Below are 20,335 nucleotides of genomic sequence, written 5' to 3'. Positions count from 1 at the left end.
TACTGAGCATGCTTTTCTTGCAGACTTCCCTAACCCAGTAGGTGGCAACACCATCGCTCATAAAAATAATAATGCCAGAGATCTGGGAGTCTTTGAATATCTCCCATCTTCCTCCCCTCTCTACATCCTTCCCCCTTCCCCCTTCCCCATCTAGACAATCTCCAATTGCTGTTAGTTCTGCTTCTCAAACATTTCTTTCCACTTCTTTCTGCCCTCTACCACCTGCACCTTAAGTCAAAGCCGCTATCTTCGCCTGGTCAAATGCTGTAGCCTTGTATGTGGTCTCCCTACTTTACCCTTGACCCCCTCCCACAATATTTTCTACACTTCAGCCAGACTGATAGCTTAAAAAATCAGATTTTTTCATGTTACTCCTATGCTTTAAATGCTTTAAACCTTTTTATCATCCTCCAGATTGTCAATAATTTAAAAGATGGATAGTATTCAGTGTTGGTTAATGTGGTTAGAAATTAGGTTATTGATGGAAATGTATATTAGTGACACCATTTCAAGGGATGATTAACCAAGAGCGATTAAAATGTCATATCTTTCACCCAGCCCTGCAAACACTCCTCTAGATCTCTGTCCAGAGACATGCTCACACATATGTGCACCTAGAGGCATGCACAAGATGCTGCTGGCATCCATTTGCCATTAACAGCTTAAATGTCCATTTAGAGGTACCTGATTAAATGAACTATGGTACCTTCATACTGTGGAACGTTATGCAATTGTTATAAAAAAATGAGGTAGACGTGTGTACTAGCAAGGAAAGAGCTCTCAAGACATACTGTTAGTGAAAAAAGCGATTGCAGAAGATGACTCTAGAGTTTGATCCTATTGGTGTAAAAACAAAAACTAAAACTGTTGTATGTTTATATAAATATATTCAAATAAATAGGAATGTGGATATGGAAAGGTATGTCCCAAATTGATCATAGAGGTTATATCTGGAAGGGGTTTAGAATGAGGGAGAGGGGCAATGCCAAAGGACTCCTTTGCTTCTGTATTATTGTTCACAGTCTTTAGAATGAGAATGGATTTGTGTATTGTGGAATTAAAAGTTTAAATTAAAAACACACACTTTAAAAAGTCTCATCATGTGTCCCCTTGGGAGACAATCCAAAGCTTTAACCTCCCACAAGGCCCTCTGAAATCTGCATCCCCCTATCTTCCAGCCATATGTCTGGTCCCTGACCCTTTATTCATTGCTCCAGCCACACAAGCCTCCTTCAGTCCCTCAAATGGGCCAGATTTCTTCCCACCCCAGGACCTTCATATGTGTTGTTTTCTCTGCCAGTGAGGCTTGCCCCCATCTCCATTCCTGTTCCAAACTCCACCGCCTCCGCCTGTTTGCCTGGCCAGGTCCCAGGTCAAGGAGCCCCTTGACCTTCCCTCCCAGCCTTTCCCTGACCAGACTAAACCTGATCCTCTTCCTCTTACCTGCATTGTGTCCTCTGTGTTTCCTTCTTGGCCTTTATCACAGCTCTCATTAAGTGTGTGAATGTATGTTTGATGTTTGTCTCTTCCTCTAGACAGAGACACTTGTCCTATTTTCTGATGTATAGGCAGCTTCACCTCAAAGCATGGCACATAGTGGGCATTCAGTAAGTCTTTGAATGAATGAATGATATTGTGTATCTGGTCTGCTTCAAGGGGTGCTATGATTATATGAAAGTTTTAAGGGACAATATAAAAATAGTTCATAAATGTATAGAAGGGGTATTATCATACTCTAATAATTATATAAACTTAAGGAAACTTTGTAATTTTATTTCTTACTGTATACATCTGTTGTATATTTTGTCTCTGTTGTCAAATTGTACATTTTTGGCATTAACTACATTTAAGGTTACTATTGTTGCTAATAATAATACTGTGACTAATGCCTCTTGCCTTCTAACCCAAGGCACTTTAATTTCACTCTAAGTGTGTGTTTTATACATAAAAGTCAAGTTTTGGTACCCTCCTCCTGTGAAAGATTCCAAACTGGCTTATTTTTATAATATAGACATGAGCTGCTACTTCTGTTTCTCAATTCTTTCATTGTTCTTAGGAGCCAGCATTTTTATTTATAATAATAAGATGACCCAGCAGCAGTTCTGTATAGTGTACTAGTGTGTACCAGCTGTGTGGTCTTTTAAGCATGTAATATTCCTTCAACAGGCAGATGAAGCACATTCCATCGGCCCCGCTCCCTCACAGCAGAGCTACCTTTCTATGGAGAAAATCATTCAAGTGGCCAGGATCTCCGCTGCACAGGTAAAAGAGTCATGAAGAAATTTGCATTGCAGGGACTTCCCTGGCGGTCCAGTGGTTAGGATTCTGCGCTTCTAATGCAGGGGGCGCAGGTTCGATCCCTGGTTGGGGAGCTAGGATCCCACATGCCACGTGGTGTGGCCAAAAAAAAGAAGAAATTTGCATTGCAAAAGGAATAAGTTTTGTACAGGTTACACAAAATTGCTTATTATTTACAGAACTCGTTCTCTATTTTTAGCTGTTCCCAAGATTTTTACATTTGATTATGGGATTGTTATTGTAAAGTAGGCGTGTCGCTTCTCACTCCTCAGCCACTCTACCGTCTTACTGAGTCCTGTGCACTTTAGATCTTTGGGGAAACAGGTGGAGGGAGGGTTTAATTACAAATTTAAATTAAGAGGGAATTCAGCTCTTCTACCTTCAAAGCCAGATCCTAGGAACATCGGATTCTTTGGGCGAAATAGATGGTGCTCTAAATTACAAGGAAAAATAGAATCAAGAAAGAAATCCTTTTTGCTCTTGACTTCCCAGTCTTATTCTAAGGCCCCGCTCCCTGTTTTTCCAATATCCTAGACTCAAAATTTTGCTGTTATTATATCTGTCATCCTTCAAAATAAAATAGGAACCAACTTGTGTTGAATCTTTCTTTGAAATGTCTCCAGAAGTTGTTCTTTTTAATCACACAGCCAGACCTTATGATCTCTTATCTGGATTTCTGATTCTCAGCTGGTTTCCCTACTTCTAAATCCCTTGCCCATCCAATGAGTTGTGCTAGACAGATAACTGCTAGCAGTTGTTTTTACTGCAAGACAGATGTAAGACAGATGTTTCTTAAACCCTTGTTTCATTATTACCACTGGCTCTTTTTTTTTTTTCCTCAATAATTTCACCCCTTTCTCATCCTATTCCCCAGTTAGTAAATCTTTTGTGGTTATAAGATAAAGTTCAAACTCTTCAGCCTAGCATTTAAGAGTTTCCAGTATTTGTCAAAACTTATTTCTCATCGCCACTTGTTTATTATGGTTGCAATGAACTTTCCTCTGTCTTTACATATCATGCTTATTTCTCTAGGCATTTGCTTATATTGTTCCATGTGCCAGAAATGCTCTTTTCCTCCTTCTCATATCATTCATGCATTTATTCACTCAGCAAACGTTACTTGGTCTCCTGCTTTGTGCCAGCTTCTAAGCATGTGTGCAGGGACTTCCCTAGTGGTCCAGTGGTAAAGGATCCTCCTTCAAATGCAGGGGACGCAGGTTCGATCCCTGGTCGGGGAACTAAGATCCCACATGCCATGGCGCAACTAAGCCCATGCGCTCTAGAGCCCATGTGCCGCAACTACTGAGTCCGTGCACTCTGGAGCCTGCACACCACAACTAAAGAGAAGCCCGAGCACCGCAATGAAAGATCTCGCATGCCGCAACGAAGATCCCGCGTGCTGTAACTAAGACCCAATGCAGCCAAATAAATAAATATTTTAAAATAAAGCATATATGCAGCAATGACTAACACAGTTTATACCCTATGTCTGAAGCTACACTCTTGTAGGTGAGGCAGAAAATAAATACTGGGTTGGCCCAAAAGTTTGTTCGTAAGATGTTACAGAAAAACCTGAACGAACTTTTGGGCCAACCCAATATTTAAAGGAGTAAAGAACTAATATAGGGCTTCCCTGGTGGCGCAGTGGTTGGGAGTCTGCCTGCCAATGCAGGAGACACGGGTTCGTGCCCCGGTCCGGGAAGATCCCACATGCCGCGGAGTGGCTAGGCCCGTGAGCCACAATTACTGAGCCTGCGTGTCTGGAGCCTGTGCTCCGCAATGGGAGAGGCCGCGACAGTGAGAGGCCCACGCACCGCGATGAAGAGTGGCCCCCGCTCGCCACAACCGGAGAAAGCCCTCGCACAGAAATGAAAACCCAACACAGCCGAAATAAATAAATAAATAAATAAATAAATAAATAAATAAATAAATAAATTTATAAAAAAAAAAAAAAAAAGAAATGCTTCTTTAAAAAAAAAAAAAAAAAGAACTAATATAACTAGGAATGTTATAAGTGGTGGGAAGAAAGTAAAGCCAGATAAGGGAGTAAAGACTGGTTAGGAAATGCTTTTAAATAGGGTGATCAGTGGAGGCCTCTTTGAAGAGGTGACACTTGAACAGGGACCTGCCTGATGAGAAGAAGCCAGCCATATGAAGCACTTGACGAGAAAGGTTCAGTCACATGGGACTGCCAGGACGCTGAGATGAGTATAAGCTTGTGGTCAAGGGACAAAAATATTCAGTGTGGATGGAGTGAAGGCAATGAGGGGCTGTGTCATTCAGGATCCAGTTAGTAAAACTGAAATTCCATTAGATATTTCAACAGAGGGAGATTAATTTAGGGATTAGTTCCACCAGTGTTAGAGGACTAGAAGAGAAAAAAGTATGTTGAAATTACCTACTGATAAAACTACAGGTATTGATAACCACCCCTTGGGCTGGGGAAGAGGTTGGAGGAAGGACCTTCTGCAGCTCTTGCTCAGTTCTCTATGGAGGGGCCCTACCTGGCTGCAGGGAGCATAATGAGGCTGGTTCTGGAAGTTCCAAGAGAGACTAAACACGGGAACTGCTGCTGCCCAGGGTGGAAGAACAGGAAGCTTCCCTGGCTTCCAGTTTCCCTACAGTGACCCCTGCTGGCAGAACCTGATGGGAAACCAGCTGGCAAGAACAGTAATTTGCAGGGCCCTGTCGCCAAACTCAGTATGGAAGGTTGGGTTTGGAGCTGGAAAACCAACTGACATAGGAGGGAAGTGGTAGATGATGAAGCTGAGAGTGGTAGAGGCAGCATCATTCAGAGCATTATAGGCCTTACTGAGGAGTTTGCATTTCATTCTAAGTAGCTATTGGAGGATTTTAAGCAGGGGAGGGAGGTGATCTGATTTATATTTTAATAAGATCATTGTGGCTGCTGGTGGGGAATAGGCTAGCGGGATGGGGCAAAGGTGGGGTGATAACAAACACAGCAGGCAGAGTAATTAGGAGTCAACTGCAGTAGTCTTGCCCGTCACTGCCACTGGCATTCCTGCCTCTTACAATTACTTTCGTGACTCTAGTCACACTGATGTCTCCCTTTTCCTTTAGCATTTGCTTTCCTGTTCCAGTCATCTTTATACTTAATTAGCTATTTTCTTGTTTAACAATTTTAATGCATATCATGACTCCTCAACTCACTTGTGCTCCGTTTAAGAGAAGAACCCACAACTGAGACTTATTTTCTCTACCTCCTAACATTCCCATGACCTGGCACAGAGGGTCATTAATTTGAATTAATGAATATATGCGGTTGTTTTGTATTTATGTGTTTCTGCATCTATGTTCTCTTCTTTAGAATCAGAGTTTCTAGACTGAACAATGTAGGCACTGATTTATACACACAGGTATTTAAAACATGCTTGTTTCTAAAGCTTTTTAGTTATCATTTGGAGTAAAAGGCCCTTAGGAATCCAGGCACTTTAACATAATTGTCACTTTGTATTTATCGCATGTTTGAGCTTACATGAGACAGTATCATTACTGCCATTTTACAAATATAAAATGCACAGGATACGTGATACCCAAAATCATCTAGTCTCACTACTCAAAGTGTGGTTCATGGCATCATTTGGTAGAAATGCAGCTTCTTAGGCCAGACTCCAAGCCCACTGTAATTTACATTTTTATGCATAATTTGCATTTTTTCAATATCCTCAGGTACTTTGAAAGCAAAACTCGTCTCATCATTGAAAGAGAAAGAATTAAACAAAAGTATCCTGACTCTCAGCCCTATTGCCTATTTCTTTAAGTAACGACTCTATAGCAAATTTATGATATGTTAATTCTGGAGAATTTGTGAACTCTATCTGAATTAGTATTATGTTAGATGCCATAATAACACAAACAATGAGAAAAGAATAAATAATTTTCACACATTTTGCCTGGATATTCAAGATTTGAGGTGACTTACAACATTACAGATAGTGATTAAGGCTAAGATAAAAGCAAAAAATAAGTAATATGGGACTATTATTGGGGCATAGTGGTTGGAATTAAGTCAGAAAACTTAGGCCAAGGAAAGCTTCTCTAGTTCTTCCTGGCAGCCCTGATCAAAAAGGAAATTTGGTGGGTTACAATTTACAGGGCTCTTTAATAAGAGGATATTTACCAATTAACGGATCAAACCTTGCCCTCACTTTGACTTGGAAGAAGAATCATATTGATCCTTCTAATAAAGCAGCGGTCCCCAGCCTTTTTTGACACCAGGGACTGGTTTCGTGGAAGATAATTTTTCCACAGACCGGGTGCAGGGTGGGGGGATGGTTTGGGGATGATTCAAGCACATTACATTTATTGTGTACTTTATTTCTATTATTATTACATTGTAATATATAATAAAATAATTATACAACTCACCATAATGCAAAATCAGTGGGGGTCCTGAGCTTGTTTTCACTTGCCACTCACTGATAGGGGTTTTTTGGTTTTTTTGGGTTTTTAAAATTTTATTTATTTATTTATTTATTTTTGGCCGCGTCGGGTCTTCGTTGCTGTGTGGGCTTTCTCTAGTTGCAGTGAACTGGGGCTACTCTTTCATTGTGGTGGCTTCTCTTGTTGCGGAGCACGGGCTCTAGGTGCAAGGGCTTCAGTAGTTGTGGCACATGGGCTCAGTAGTTGTGGCTCACGGGCTCTAGAGCACAGGCCCAGTAGTTGTGGCACATGGGCTTAGTTTCTCCGCAGCATGTGGGATCTTCCCGGAACAGGGCTTGAACCTGCATCCCTTGCATTGGCAGGTGGATTCTTAACCACTGTGCCACAAGGGAAGCCCACTGATAGGGTTTTAATATGAGTCTGCAAGCAGTTGATTTACTATGGTCTCTGTACAGTCAGGCTCTCTGCTGATGATAATCTGTATTTGCAGCCACTCCCCAGCTAGATCCCTCGCATGCACAGTTCACAGTAGGGTTCTCACTCCCATGAGGCTCTAATGCTGGCGCTGATCTGACAGGAGGTGGAGCTCAGGCAGTAATGCGAGCAATGGGGAGTGGCTGTAAATGCAGATGAAGCTTTGCTCGCTCGCTCCCCCCCCACCCCCGCTCACCTCCTGCTGTGCAGCCTGGTTCCTAACAGGCCATGGACTGGTACCAGTCTGTGACCTGGGGGTTGGGGACCCCTGTAATAAAGGACATTGAATGACATGTGCATAGTGATTTTGAAAGAAGTTTGCCAAAAGTGTAGAATTCTTTTTTTTTGTACAAATACAATTTTTAGAGGGTATGTTCCATTTACAGTTATTACAAAATATTGGCTATATTTTCCAAGTTGTATAATATATTCTTGTAGCTTATTTTATACACAATAGTTTATACCTCTTAGTCTCCTACCCCAATTTTGCCCCTTCCGTTTTCCCTCTCCCCACTGGTAACCACTAGTTTGTTCTATATATCTGTGAGTCTGCTTGGTTTTTTTTTTGAGCCATGCAGCACGGCTTATGGGATCTTAGTTGCCCAATCAGGGATTGAACCCGGGCCCCTGGCAGTGAGAGCACCAAGTCCTAACTACTGGACCACCAGGGAATTCCCTGCTTCTTTTTTGTTATATTCGCTAGTTTGTTGTATTTTTTAGATTTCCTCATATAAGTGATATCATAAAGTATTTGTCTTTCTCTGTCTGACTTATTTCACTTAACATAACGCCCTCCAAGTCCATCCATGTTGCTGCAGATGGCAAAATTTCATTCTTTTTTATGGCCAAGTAGTATTCCATTGTATACATATACCACATCTTCTGTATCCAGTCATCTATTGATAGGCACTTATGTTGCTTCCGGATCTTGGCAATTGTAAATAATGCTGCTATGAACATTGGGGTGCATGTATCTTTTCAAATTAGTGTCTTCATTTTTTTCAGATATATACCCGGGAGTGGCAATTGCTGGGTCATATGGTAGTTCTATTTTTAGTTTTTTGAGAAACCTCCATACTGTTTTCCACAGTGGCTGTGCCACAGTGGCTGCACCAATTTACATTCCCACCAACAGTGTAGAAGTGTTCCCTTTTCTCCATATCCTCACCAACATTTGTTATTTCTGTTCTTTTTGATGGTAACCATTCTGACAGTTGTGAGATGATATCTCATTTGGTTCTGATTTGCATTTCCCTGATGATTAGTGATGTTGAGCATCTTTTCATGTGCCTGTTGGCCATCTGCATTTCCTCTTTGGAAAAATGTCTATTCAGTTCTTCTGCCCATTTTTTAATCAGGTTGTTTGTTTTTTTGATGTTGAGTTGGATGAGCTGTTTATATATGTTGGATATTAATCGCTTATCAGTCATATCATTTGCAAACATTTTCTCCCATTCAGTAGGTTATCTTTTAGTTTTGGCAATGGTTTCCTTTGCTGTGCAAAAGCTTTTAAGTTTAATTTGGTTCCATTTGTTTATTTTTTCTTTTATTTCCTTTACTTTAGGAAATGAATCAAAAAAAATATTGCTGCAATTTATGTCAAAGAGTGTTCTGCCTGTGTTTTCCTCTAGGAGTTTTATAGTATCCAGTCTTACATTTAGGTCTTTAATCCGTTTTGAGTTTATTTTTGTATATGGTGTTAGAGAATGTTCTAATTTTATTCTTTTGCATGTAGGTGTCCAGTTTTCCCACCACTTATTGAAGAGACTGTCTTTTCTCCATTGTATATTCTTGCCTTCTTTGTCGTAGATTGATTGACAAGGGTGTGGGGGTTTTTTCTGGGCTCTCTATCCTGTTCCATTGATCTGTTTGTCTCTTTTTGTGCCAGTACCATACTGCTTTGACTACTGTAGCTCTGTAGTATAGTCTGAAGTCAGGGAGCATGATTCCTCCAGCTCTGTTCTTTCTCAAGTTTGTTTTGGCTATTTGGGGTCTTTTGTGTTTCCATGTAGACTTCTAAATGTGGCCATTTTAACATAGGCGTTTTTATAGATGCTAGAGTAAAATTTACACTTGAGCTAAATTTCTGGTGATTTGCCTGGTAACATGGCTGTATTGAGAGAATCTAAAAGATGTAATGGTAAGCATGTTCATTAGGCTAGTCCTCTTGACAGTCAGTTTTCTCAGGCCTTCTCTGGCTGGGAAAGAGGTAGTAGTAGTAAGTGCTGGCTGAAGATTAGAATCACTGAGGAGCCTTTTAAAGAGAATGTTGATACAGTACCATGGGAGGGGCCTAAAGTCACCTGGAAGGGAGCTTTATGCTCTCTGGTGGAATGCTAGTGATTACTTCTTGAGCTGAGTGTTGTCTACACAGGTGTATTCAGTTTATGAAAACTATGTTTATAAAAGCTGTATACTTATAATGTGCACTTTTTTGTAAGTATATTATTCTTTAGTGAAAAGCTTTTGCCAGACCTCACTGATCCCCTTAGTTATCTGGATTAGCTCCTGAACATGAATGTTTTGTAAAAGTGCTCCAGTTTCTTTTAATGTGCCACCAGGAATGAATAACTTTGTTTGAGATGTTTCAAAATCACTGACAAGTAACCTTAATGAATATAGCAAGTTATTTAACTAAATACTGGTCATCTATGTGGTTGACCAAAAGGAAATCCAAATGTCATAAGAATCACAGATGTGGGTAGGAAATTCTTGGTAATAAGAATTTGAAAAAAAAAAAGAATTTTTGAGGGAGTTCCCTGGTGGTCCAGTGGTTAGGATTCCAGACTTAAACTGCCGGGGGCCCAGGTTTGATCCCTGGTCGGGGAACTAAGATCTTGCAAGCCACGCAATGTGGCCAAAAATTTAAAAATGTTAAAAAAAAAAAAAAGAAGAATTTGAAGAGTATGGCTTGTCCCCTCCACCACGGAAAGGACACATCTCATTTTTGCTGAAGACAGAGCTAATAACAACAACAACAACTTTGGACCTGTGCATATGCTTGAACAAACACAGAGCAGAACAGACACAAACTAAAAACATGGAAAAAATTATTTTGGCAGAGATTTAAGGGTAGGAGATGATGCCAGTTTTCTGTCTTTATTGTTAAAGGCATATTAGTACTATGGGATGAACAATCAAAACAGGCTTACAATCCTGTGATCCACCAGGGTGAATTGGCAGCTAGATACATGCCTGATGGCTTGGAATTAGCCCGCTGGTAATAGTAGTATTGTTAGATTTCCTTTTTAATCCATTCAAATGCTCGAGGATACTGTGGTTTGGATATATTAAAGTGTTCACCCTAAGAGAAATTAATTAAACTTCTTGAGGCCATTCCCATAATGTGTTTGAATATTATTTTTTGCAAGGAGACAGCTGCTTTTCTTCTTAGTTATGAAGGGAGAGTATTTATCTAGTTAATCAGGGTTCTGTCAAATTAAGTATCTGTTCCAAAAGAAAGGAGGCTAGCAACCAACACTTTGAAAATGAAATTAAGGAAACAGTTACATTTGTAATAACATCAAAGAAAATCAAATACTTAGTAATAAAGTTAGCAAAAGCATTGCTGAGAAAAATTATAAAACATTGCTGAGAAAAATTAATGAAGACTTGTACATGCATGTTTATAACAGCATTACTCATAAAAGCCAAAAACTGGGAAAAATCCAAATTAATAAAAAACAAAATATGATATATCCATACAATCTGTAAACAAATGTGCTGTATTCATCCGTGTTGTGGCATGCATCAGTATTTCATTTTTCGTTTGTGGGTGAACCACAGAAAATTATGCTAAGTTTAAGAAGCCATACATATAAGGCTACGGACTATATGATTCCATTGTATGAGACTTCTAAAAGAGGCGAAATTATAGAGAGAAAAAGCAGGTCAGTAGTTGCCTGGTTCTGTGAGCAAGGATTAATCATTTATGCACATGGGTACATAGGAACTTCTGGTAGAAGTGTTCTAAAACCGGATTATATTTATAGTCCAGTTATAGCACAGTTGTATAAATTTGCTAAATTCATCAAACTGGAAATGAGTGAATGTTATGCATTGTAAAGCATACCTTTAAAAAAGCTGTTAAAAAACCAGGGAGGACTGGGATGTAGGCCTGTTTTACTTTGCCTAACATAAATAATATTTGACATTTCATGAAAAATTACTAAAATTAAACTTTGGTTCAAAAGGAGCAAAACTCCAGGCTGACATCAAAATGTGATTATTTAACATTTTATTCACTATCTAGCATTTTGCTGTTTGCTGTCACTAAGATGTGGGTTTTTCTATTCACATGAGTTTCCCAGACATCTGAAGCTTACTGCTTTTATTTTGAAATGTTCCTTGGACATAACTATTTTGAAATGGGGTTGGATAAGCTTTTTATTTTTACATTCTCTTGGTTATAATTAAACATACTTAATTATTTTAAAAGAACAACAACAAAAAAAAAAGAACAAAAATGCCCTCAGAACTATTGAAGTTGGAGAGTTGCCTTATTCCTCACTAAACCATTTAAGCCTTTTTGCTTTCCTCTGTTTCCGCCCTTTTCACTGTCAGCATGTTTCTCTTAGCAGTCTTGCTGTCATTCAGTTACTGATTTTCCTCTTCTGTGGCCTAGAAAGCCAAGTAAATAAATTTCTTAAAACTCTTGAGTAAGTTGCAAGTGGTTAGGTTAAAATATGAGGGGGGTCCTCTTTCACTGAAGTATATATATAGACTTTAGTACTCTATGACCTTTTGTTTGCTTCTTAGCTTTTTTTCTGGAAAGGTGACATCTGCAGATAGTGACCTGAAGCTAAATGAGTTAGTATTATGCTAGGGTGCTCTTTTCAGCTTTCGGATACGTGGTTTCAGTTCTAGGCCAGCTTTATATGGAGACACTGCAAACAACCGCCCACTCCCCTTACCACTCTGAAGCCCTTTACTCCTGCTTGCTGATATTACTTGACATTTCGTGTATATTGGGCTGGCCAAAAGTTTCATTCGTTTTTTTCTGTAAGGTGGCTCTAGTAGCACTTAGTTGTCTTTAACTTCATTTGAAACAATTTTGTTAGGTTGTATGTGACAGCTGTCATATCAGCGTGCATTTAAAAAAGACTTATCAAAATTGGTGAATTTTTGTGTAGCCATTTTAATACTGAAGATGGAAGAAAAAAAGCGACATTTTCTGCATATTATGCTTTATTATTTCAAGAAAGGTAAAAATGCAACTGAAACACAAAAAAAGATTTGTGCAGTGTATGGAGAAGGTGCTGTGACTGATCGAACATGTCAAAAGTGGTTTGCGAAACTTTGTGCTGGAGATTTCTCGCTGGACGATGCTCCACTGTTGGGTAGACCAGTTGACGTTGACAGCGATCAAATCGAGACATTAACTGAGAACAATCAACATTATACCACGCGGGAGATAGCCGACATACTCAAAATATCCTAACCAAGCGTTGAAAATCATTTGCGCCAGCTTGCTTATGTTAATCGCTTTGATATTTGGGTTCCACATAAGTTAAGCAAAAAAAACCTTCCTGACCATATTTTCGCATGTGATTCTCTACCTAAACGTAACGAAAATGTTCAGTTTTTTAAACAAATTGTGATGGGTGATGGAAAGTGGATACAGCACAATAATGTGGAACGGAAGAGATCGTGGGGCAAGTGCAATGAACCACCACCAACCACACCAAAGTCCGGTCTTCATCCAAAGAAGGTGATGTTGTATATATGGTGGGGTTGGAAGGGAGTCCTCTATTATGAGCTCCTTCTGGAAAACCAAACGATTAATTCCAACAAGTACTGCTCCCAATTAGACCAACTAAAAGCAGCACTCGATGAAAAGCGTCCAGAATTAGTCAACAGAAAACGCATAACCTTTCGTGAGAATAATGCAAGACCGCATGTTTCTTTGTTGACCAGGCAAAAACTGTTACAGCTTGGCTGGAAAGTTCTGATTTATCCACCATATTCACCAGACATTGCACCTTCGGATTTCCATTTATTTTAGTCTTTACAAAGTTCTCTTAATGGAAAAAATTTCAATTCCCTGGAAGACTGTAAAAGGCACCTGGAACAGTTCTTTGCTCAAAAAGCTAAAAAGTTTTGGGAAGATGGAATTATGAAGTTGCCTGAAAAATGGCAGAAGGTAGTGGAACAAAAGGGTGAATACGTTGTTCAATGAAGTTCACAGTGAAAATGAAAAATGTGTCTTTTATTTTTACTTAAAAACCAAAGGCACTTTTTGGCCAACCCAATACCTAAAAGAATTTAAAGCAGGAACTCAAACAGGTATTTGAACACCAGTGTTCATAGTGGCATTATTCACAATAGCCAAAAGATGGAAACAATCCACACGTCCATCAACAGATGAATGGATGAACAAAATGTGGAATATACCTGCAGTGGATCATTAGTCAGCCATAAAAAGGAATGAAATTCTGATACATGGATCAACCTTGAAAAACACCATGCTAAATAAAATAAGCCAGAGACAAATGGACAAATATTGTATGATTCCACTTTTATCAGGTACGGAGAATAGGCAGATTCATAGAGATGGAAAGTACAATAGAGGTTATCAGGGAATGGGGAATTACTATTTAATAGGTATAGAGTTTCTTTGGGGGATGATGGATGATGGTAATGGTTGCACAACATTGTGAATGTACTTAATGCCACTGAACTATACACTGAACAGTGGTTAAAATGGTAAATTTGATGTGTGTATTACCATAATGAAAAGAAATATAGATTTTTCTGGTTTGGGTAAGGCTTTAGAACTTTAGTATTAAAGTTCTAAAGAAACCTCTCTTTAGAAACATATTCTGATAGAGACCACAGTATACCTATCACCAGTATAGGGAGAGGCCTCCCCAGAGGAAGATTCCATCACCTGCATCAGAGTCTGCCAGTGGAGCACTAGAAGGTTTATCCTTTCATTTCTCCTTTCTAGGCTATCCATCCGGGATATGGTTTTCTCTCAGAAAACATGGAATTTGCCGAACTGTGTAAGCAAGAAGGAATTATTTTTATAGGTCCTCCTTCATCAGCAATTAGAGACATGGGTATAAAGAGGTATGAGTTTATATCTTTTAAATACAGCCATAGGAAGACTAATTGAAATGGTTTGTTTTAACTATAATAGACATGTTAATTATACCCTTTTGTCATCATAGGCAAAAGTTATTTATTTGCCACTACAGTGAGTTACAGAAAATATTCAACTAATTAGTGTTTCTAATCAATGTGTTAATCAGTTTTGGGGGATTAAAAACAAGGTGGAATGAGCTACCACATGAAAACTGGATTGAGAAAACTAATAGATATTTTAACATTTGTATTAATATTTGTTGTCTCAGACTATAGTCCTTTTACCTATGGAATGTTTTTTTTATTTATTTATTTTTTTTTTATGGAATGTTTTATTTTTAAAGTTCCATTGTATTTTATATACTAGGAAGTATTTGTGTTTCCCTTGTATGAAATAATTCATAGATTTGGGGCTTCTTGGTTTTTTTATTCTAAAGCACAGCCAAATCCATCATGGCTGCTGCTGGAGTGCCTGTTGTGGAAGGTTATCACGGTGATGACCAATCAGACCAATGCCTGAAAGAGCATGCTAGGAGAATCGGTTACCCCGTCATGATTAAAGCCGTCCGTGGTGGAGGAGGAAAAGTAAGATTGCGCATGCTCGTGTTTTCCTTTTTGGGCTAGTCTAATTTGTTTTACTTACGTTGTAGTCGTAACTATCTTTCCATCTTAGGGTATGAGGATCATTAGATCCGGAAAAGAATTTCAAGAGCAGTTAGAATCAGCGCGGAGAGAAGCTAAGAAGTCTTTCAATGATGATGCGATGCTGATTGAGAAGTTTGTGGACACACCAAGGTGGGTTCAGCTTTTTTTTCCAACTCAAATTTTTTTAAATTAATTAATTAATTTATTTTTGGCTGCGTTGGGTCTTCGTTGTGGTGCACGGGCTTCTCATTGCAGTGGCTTCTCTTGTTGCGGAGCATGGGCTCTAGGTGCCCGGGCTTCAGTAGTTGTGGCACGTGGGCTCAGTAGTTGTGGCTCACGGGCTCCAGAGCACAGGCTCAGTAGTTGTGGCGCACGGGCTTAGTTGCTCCGCGGCATGTGAGATCTTCCCAGACCAGTGATCGAACCCGTGTCCCCTACATTGGCAGGCAGATTCTTAACCACTGTGCCACCAGGGAAGTCCTCAATTCATTTCTTGTTGATGGAATTTAGAGCTTTTCAAAATAAAAAAAAATTCTTGTAAGAAACTAAGCTTTATCTTACAGATAAAGCATCATTTGAGATGCTCAGAAAATGGTAATAGTTAGCCAAATTGAATTGTGAGTGATATGTTAACAAATATACTAATAGCTCACCCTTGTATTGCACTTAACCATGTGCCAGGTTCTAAGTATTTTACATATACTAAGTAATAATCTTGCTATCCTTCTATTTCTAGTCTAATTCCTGCAACAATCCCATTAGGTGGACCCTGTTCCCATTTTTCAGGTGAAAATACTGAGCAACAGAGTGGTCATCTGACTTGCCTGAGGTCTCCCAGCTGGGAAGTGGTGAAGCTGGGATTTGAATCCAGGCAGTTTGACTCCAGAATTCACACTCTAAGTGACCACACCGAACTGCTTCTCTGGGTACCACTATAGCAGATACTATGTGGATTTCTAATTTATTTTATTATCAGGAATTTTATTTTCATGTGTATTGCTTAAAATAAGATATTGATCATAGAAGCTTCTTGTTTCATAGATTTTGTGTTAAATACAGACACACACACACACACACACACACACACACATACACATATATATAAACCTGTAAGTCAAGTGACTTTATAGAGAAAAATTCATTTGGGGACCATGACCAGAGAGAGATTTACCTTGAAGGTAATGAACTAAAGCTTCAGGCCCTTCTCTTGCATGAACCTCTTTGAAGATCCTGTACCCAATTTTGTACTCATCTTAAAGTGGGCTCCCAAATTGTTTTTGTTTCAAGCCCTATAAAACTTAGAACTGTCCCTGAGCATGGCACAGTAATTAAATTCATTTAGAATGTGATAGTTAAAAAAACCAAAAAAGTCAATCTCAAAATAGGCCAGTTGATTAGGAGAGCACAACGTATGCCACGTATTAGTGGGAAATAAGGCAAAAATGGAGGAAGTTCTAAGGTAAATTGAAGGTTCCTTTCCACAGTATCTTTCCGAAAAGGATAGGCTAACTATCCACATTGGCATACTCTTGAGTTAAAATTGTTGTGGAGAGATCAGCTAGCTATTTCAGTGACTGTAACTCAATGCCTGCAACGTTTTTGAAGATGTAGATTCTTTACTTGTGAAATGTTAGCTAAATATTACCTCACATTGTAATTTATTCTCTCAATACCTGGAAAGCTCCTGGGAATCAAGCACCTGGTAGTTTCTTTCTTTTTATTTTCCCATACATATTACCTGGCATTATTTTCTTCATGATAGGCATCAGTAATATTTTTTTAAATATAGAAATAATATGAATACATTACAAACTTGGAAAATACAAGAGATGGAAAACAAAGTCAGTCATAACCTCATTCTCCTAATATAAGTATTAGCATTTCTACATATTTCTCTTCTGTGTTTTCTAGTAATAACATTTCAGTATCATGATAATCACTATTTTATATTCTGCTAAATAATTATCTGTTGAGTTAATGGAGTACCAGAAGATTGTCAAGGTGGTACTGATAACTGAGAAAAGTAGAAATCAAGATGTATTATATAATAAATCTGATCAGACCTATTGAGCTTATCTGAAAGGTTGGGATAGATAACAGTCTTCAAAGTGTACTCTTTTAGAGGATTAAAAAAGAATCAGATTCCTTCCTCACTTCACATTCAGTGCACATTCTAGAGGGATTAAAAATGTGAGAGGGTATCATGATCCCTGTTACAGATGGAGAAGCAGGGCCAGAAGGTTAAGTATCGACCAGTTCTCAGAGTCATGTCTGCCTGCCGATGCCTGTCTGGCTGCTCCAGGGCCTCCAATAACTGACCTTGTATAGCACCTTCATGAGCAGAAGACTCAGATCCAGCTCCTGACCTAACACACACATGAATCATGAGACCAGGACACATTTCCCAGGCATGTGACCTGGGCAGTTGCACCGGGCCCTGAGCTCAGAAGGGTCCATATTTGGTTTAATACCCCATGGAGGCATCTTAAAATTCTTAATAACATTTTAAAAGGGGCCCTGCATTTTCATTTTGCAATGGATCCATAAATTATGTAATGGGTCCTGCATGTGACTTTGGACGAGAAAAGGAACAGATGAGATGAGGAAATCTGGCTGGGGCAGCCACAGAGGAAGCAGAGGCCAGGGGTTGTGAGGGCTCTCTCTTCTTGGTTCTCAGCAGATCCCTCCATCCCCTGCTTTGAAAGGAAACAATGGCTCCTGCTTAAGAGGCTTCACCTCCCCAGCCTTATGGGTCAAGCAGATTCTGCATATGAGTCATATATGATATTTGTCTTTCTCTGTCTGAGTTCACTTAGTATGATGGTCTCCGGTTTCATCCATGTTGCTGCAGATGGCATTGTTTCGTTCTTTTTGGTGGCTGAGTGATATTCCATTGATATATGTACCTCATCTTCTTTGTCCGTTCGTCTGTTGATGGACATTTGGGTTGCTTCCATGTCCTGGCTATTGTAAACAGCACTACAGTGAACACTGGGGTGCATGTATCCTTTTGAACCATGTTTTTCTCTGGATATATGCCCAAGAGCGGGATTGCTAGATCGTATGGTAGCTCTATTTTTAGCTTCCTGGGGAGCCTCCATGCTGTTCTCCATAGTGGCTGTGCCAGTTTACATTCCCACCAACAGTGCGGGAGGGTTCCCTTTCCTCCACACCTTCTCTAGCAGTTACTGTTTGTGGATTTTTTGATGATGGCCGTTCTGACCGGGGTGAGGTGATGCCTTTTTGTAGTTTTGATTTGCATTTCTCAATTGCACTGTTTTTATGTGAAAAAGGAATGGGACATTTTTTTTTTTTTTTACCTTTGGGTAGAAACTATAGGGAGGTCTATTTTAGTTAGATCTTTGTAACACAGTGGGTGAGGGAAAGTTTTGCGAAGGTTTTTAAAGACAGTTGAGAGAGGGGGAGATGTTTCCAGAGGGTTGTGGAGTCTCCTCTGGGCCGAACCCTGGCAGCCACGCGGGCCGAACCCTGACAGCCACGCAGGCCACTCCTGCTCTGTCCAGTGGAAGACTGGCTACTGCATGTCTCTTCATCTTACTGATAAAGCTTCTAGGAGGCAAATATTTGTCAAAGCCAATGCCATGGGACTTCCCTGATGGCGCAGTGGTTAAGAATCCGCCTGCCAATGCAGGGGTCACGGGTTCAAGCCCTGGTCCGGGAAGATCCCACATGCCGTGGAGCAACTAAGCCTGCGAGCCACAACTACTGAGCCCGCGAGCCACAGCAACTGAGCCCATGTGCCCCAACTACTGAAGGCCACACGCCTAGAGCCTGTGCTCCGCAACAAGAGAAGCCACCGCAATGAGAAGCCCACGCACCGCAACGAAGAGTAGCCCCCGCTCGCCACAACTAGAGAAAAGCCCATGCACAGCAACGAAGACCCAACGCAGCCAATAAGTAAATAAATAAATTAATTAATTAATTAATTTTAAAAATCTATTTTAAAAATGTGAATAGGAAAATAAAAACTTTAGAACTCTTAGAAAACATCAAGGCATTCCTACTAGAAACCAGCTGCATCTGTCTGTCTCGCCAGACCCCAGCAGTGGCTGAATTCAAGTGGCTGGGATTTGATGCACTTCTTGGTTCTCAGACACTGTGCTCCAGAATCTCTAAGTTAGATAAAGCAACACAGAAAAGGATCATCAGAAAAGGGAAAATAGCAAGAGTGATTTGACAACCACAGAAATCCTAACAGAACACAGATCCTCAATGAGCTTCCCTTGTAAACAACCAAAGGAAAAGTGTTTCCAGCTTCTGAGAAGTCAGAAAAGAGCTATGTTGTGCTCCTGGTGGGGCCCCCGTTTGTTCACTTCAGAACCTAGAGTTCCTGCTCTAGTGCCTCCTTCCCTGGAGCAGCTAAAGGATAAGGGAGAGTCAGTGGACGTGGTGAAGTTTTACAATTGGAATTTGAAAAACAAACAGCTCAGCTCCAACATGCAAAGAGCATAGAAGTTGTTACTCACACCCAAAAAGCAAGTAAAAATCTGAACAAAATAAAAATCAATGAATTTTAGACCCATCAGAGAACTGAGGCCACAAGGCAAACCACCACCCTGAAATCTGGGCAGGCAAGTGAAGACAGCAAGTCCCAGCCAAGGTCAGCTAACCTAGAGCAGAAGCTGCGGGAGCCATCAGCTGATAGGGACACTTAAATGGGAATTTAGACAAATTACTAGAGGCTGCGTGTGGACTAGCTTGATGGGGAGGGCCCAGTGTTAGGGGGAACCCCACATTTTCATAGGTTTTTCCTCCAAGGACACCACCAAGTTCTCAGAGTGAAAATCCAAGAAAAATTCCCTCACATTTTGGGGCAGGAGGAGGAAAAAAGAAACCATTCTGAAATAGGCCCAGAGCTGTCTCTTCTCCCTACCAAAGGCCAGCACTCTAAGGGAAACTTTGCCAGAGCCTTTTCTGTCCCGGGGGAAGGGCAGTTAGCCAACTCTAGTCTTCCTGTTTCACGTAAGGGAAGAAAAAAAAAAAAGCTGAGAAACACTTCTGAGGGACACAGACCCACTGAAAGACTGAGATATAATCCTAAGATTATAGAATGCTTTCCCTTGCCCACACCCTACTGCCATGTCACCAGGGCTCCTGTATAATAACCAGGTTACAACTGAAAGAGCTGCAAGACACAGACTCTGATTAAGGAGTTCTTAGGGAAACCCAAAGACAAAAGGAGAAAAAACAAAGCAAGGACACTAGAGGGAACTGAAGCCTCTGGCACCTGTAGCTACTGCAGACATTGAACACAGCCTGCCTCCTAGCCAGGCTAACATAAAACCTCACGTGAAAGTTTTGTTCACCTCAGTTCCTGTTCTGTGACTCATTATGCCTGGCATTTAACCAAAAAAAATTACAGGGCGTGCTGAAAGACAAGAAAAGCATGGTCTGAAGAGAAAAAGCA

General features: G+C 40.1%; 1 protein-coding gene across 1 annotated transcript in view; it reads left to right on the top strand.

Moving 5' to 3' along the window:
- The window catches only part of MCCC1 (methylcrotonyl-CoA carboxylase subunit 1), a 63,520-nt gene that overhangs the window by 6,529 nt on the left and 36,656 nt on the right, over nucleotides 1-20,335 (top strand). The window contains exons 4-7 of the mRNA XM_068546302.1: nucleotides 2,167-2,262; nucleotides 14,126-14,247; nucleotides 14,700-14,847; nucleotides 14,936-15,057. Coding sequence (XP_068402403.1) covers nucleotides 2,167-2,262; nucleotides 14,126-14,247; nucleotides 14,700-14,847; nucleotides 14,936-15,057 — 488 coding nt within the window. The remainder of the gene's footprint in view (nucleotides 1-2,166; nucleotides 2,263-14,125; nucleotides 14,248-14,699; nucleotides 14,848-14,935; nucleotides 15,058-20,335) is intronic.

This window comes from Eschrichtius robustus, chromosome 6 (genome assembly GCF_028021215.1).
Source record: "Eschrichtius robustus isolate mEscRob2 chromosome 6, mEscRob2.pri, whole genome shotgun sequence".
Taxonomy (NCBI): domain Eukaryota; kingdom Metazoa; phylum Chordata; class Mammalia; order Artiodactyla; family Eschrichtiidae; genus Eschrichtius; species Eschrichtius robustus.
Note: the sequence above shows the minus strand (reverse complement) of the source record. Positions and strands in the feature narration are given on the sequence as shown.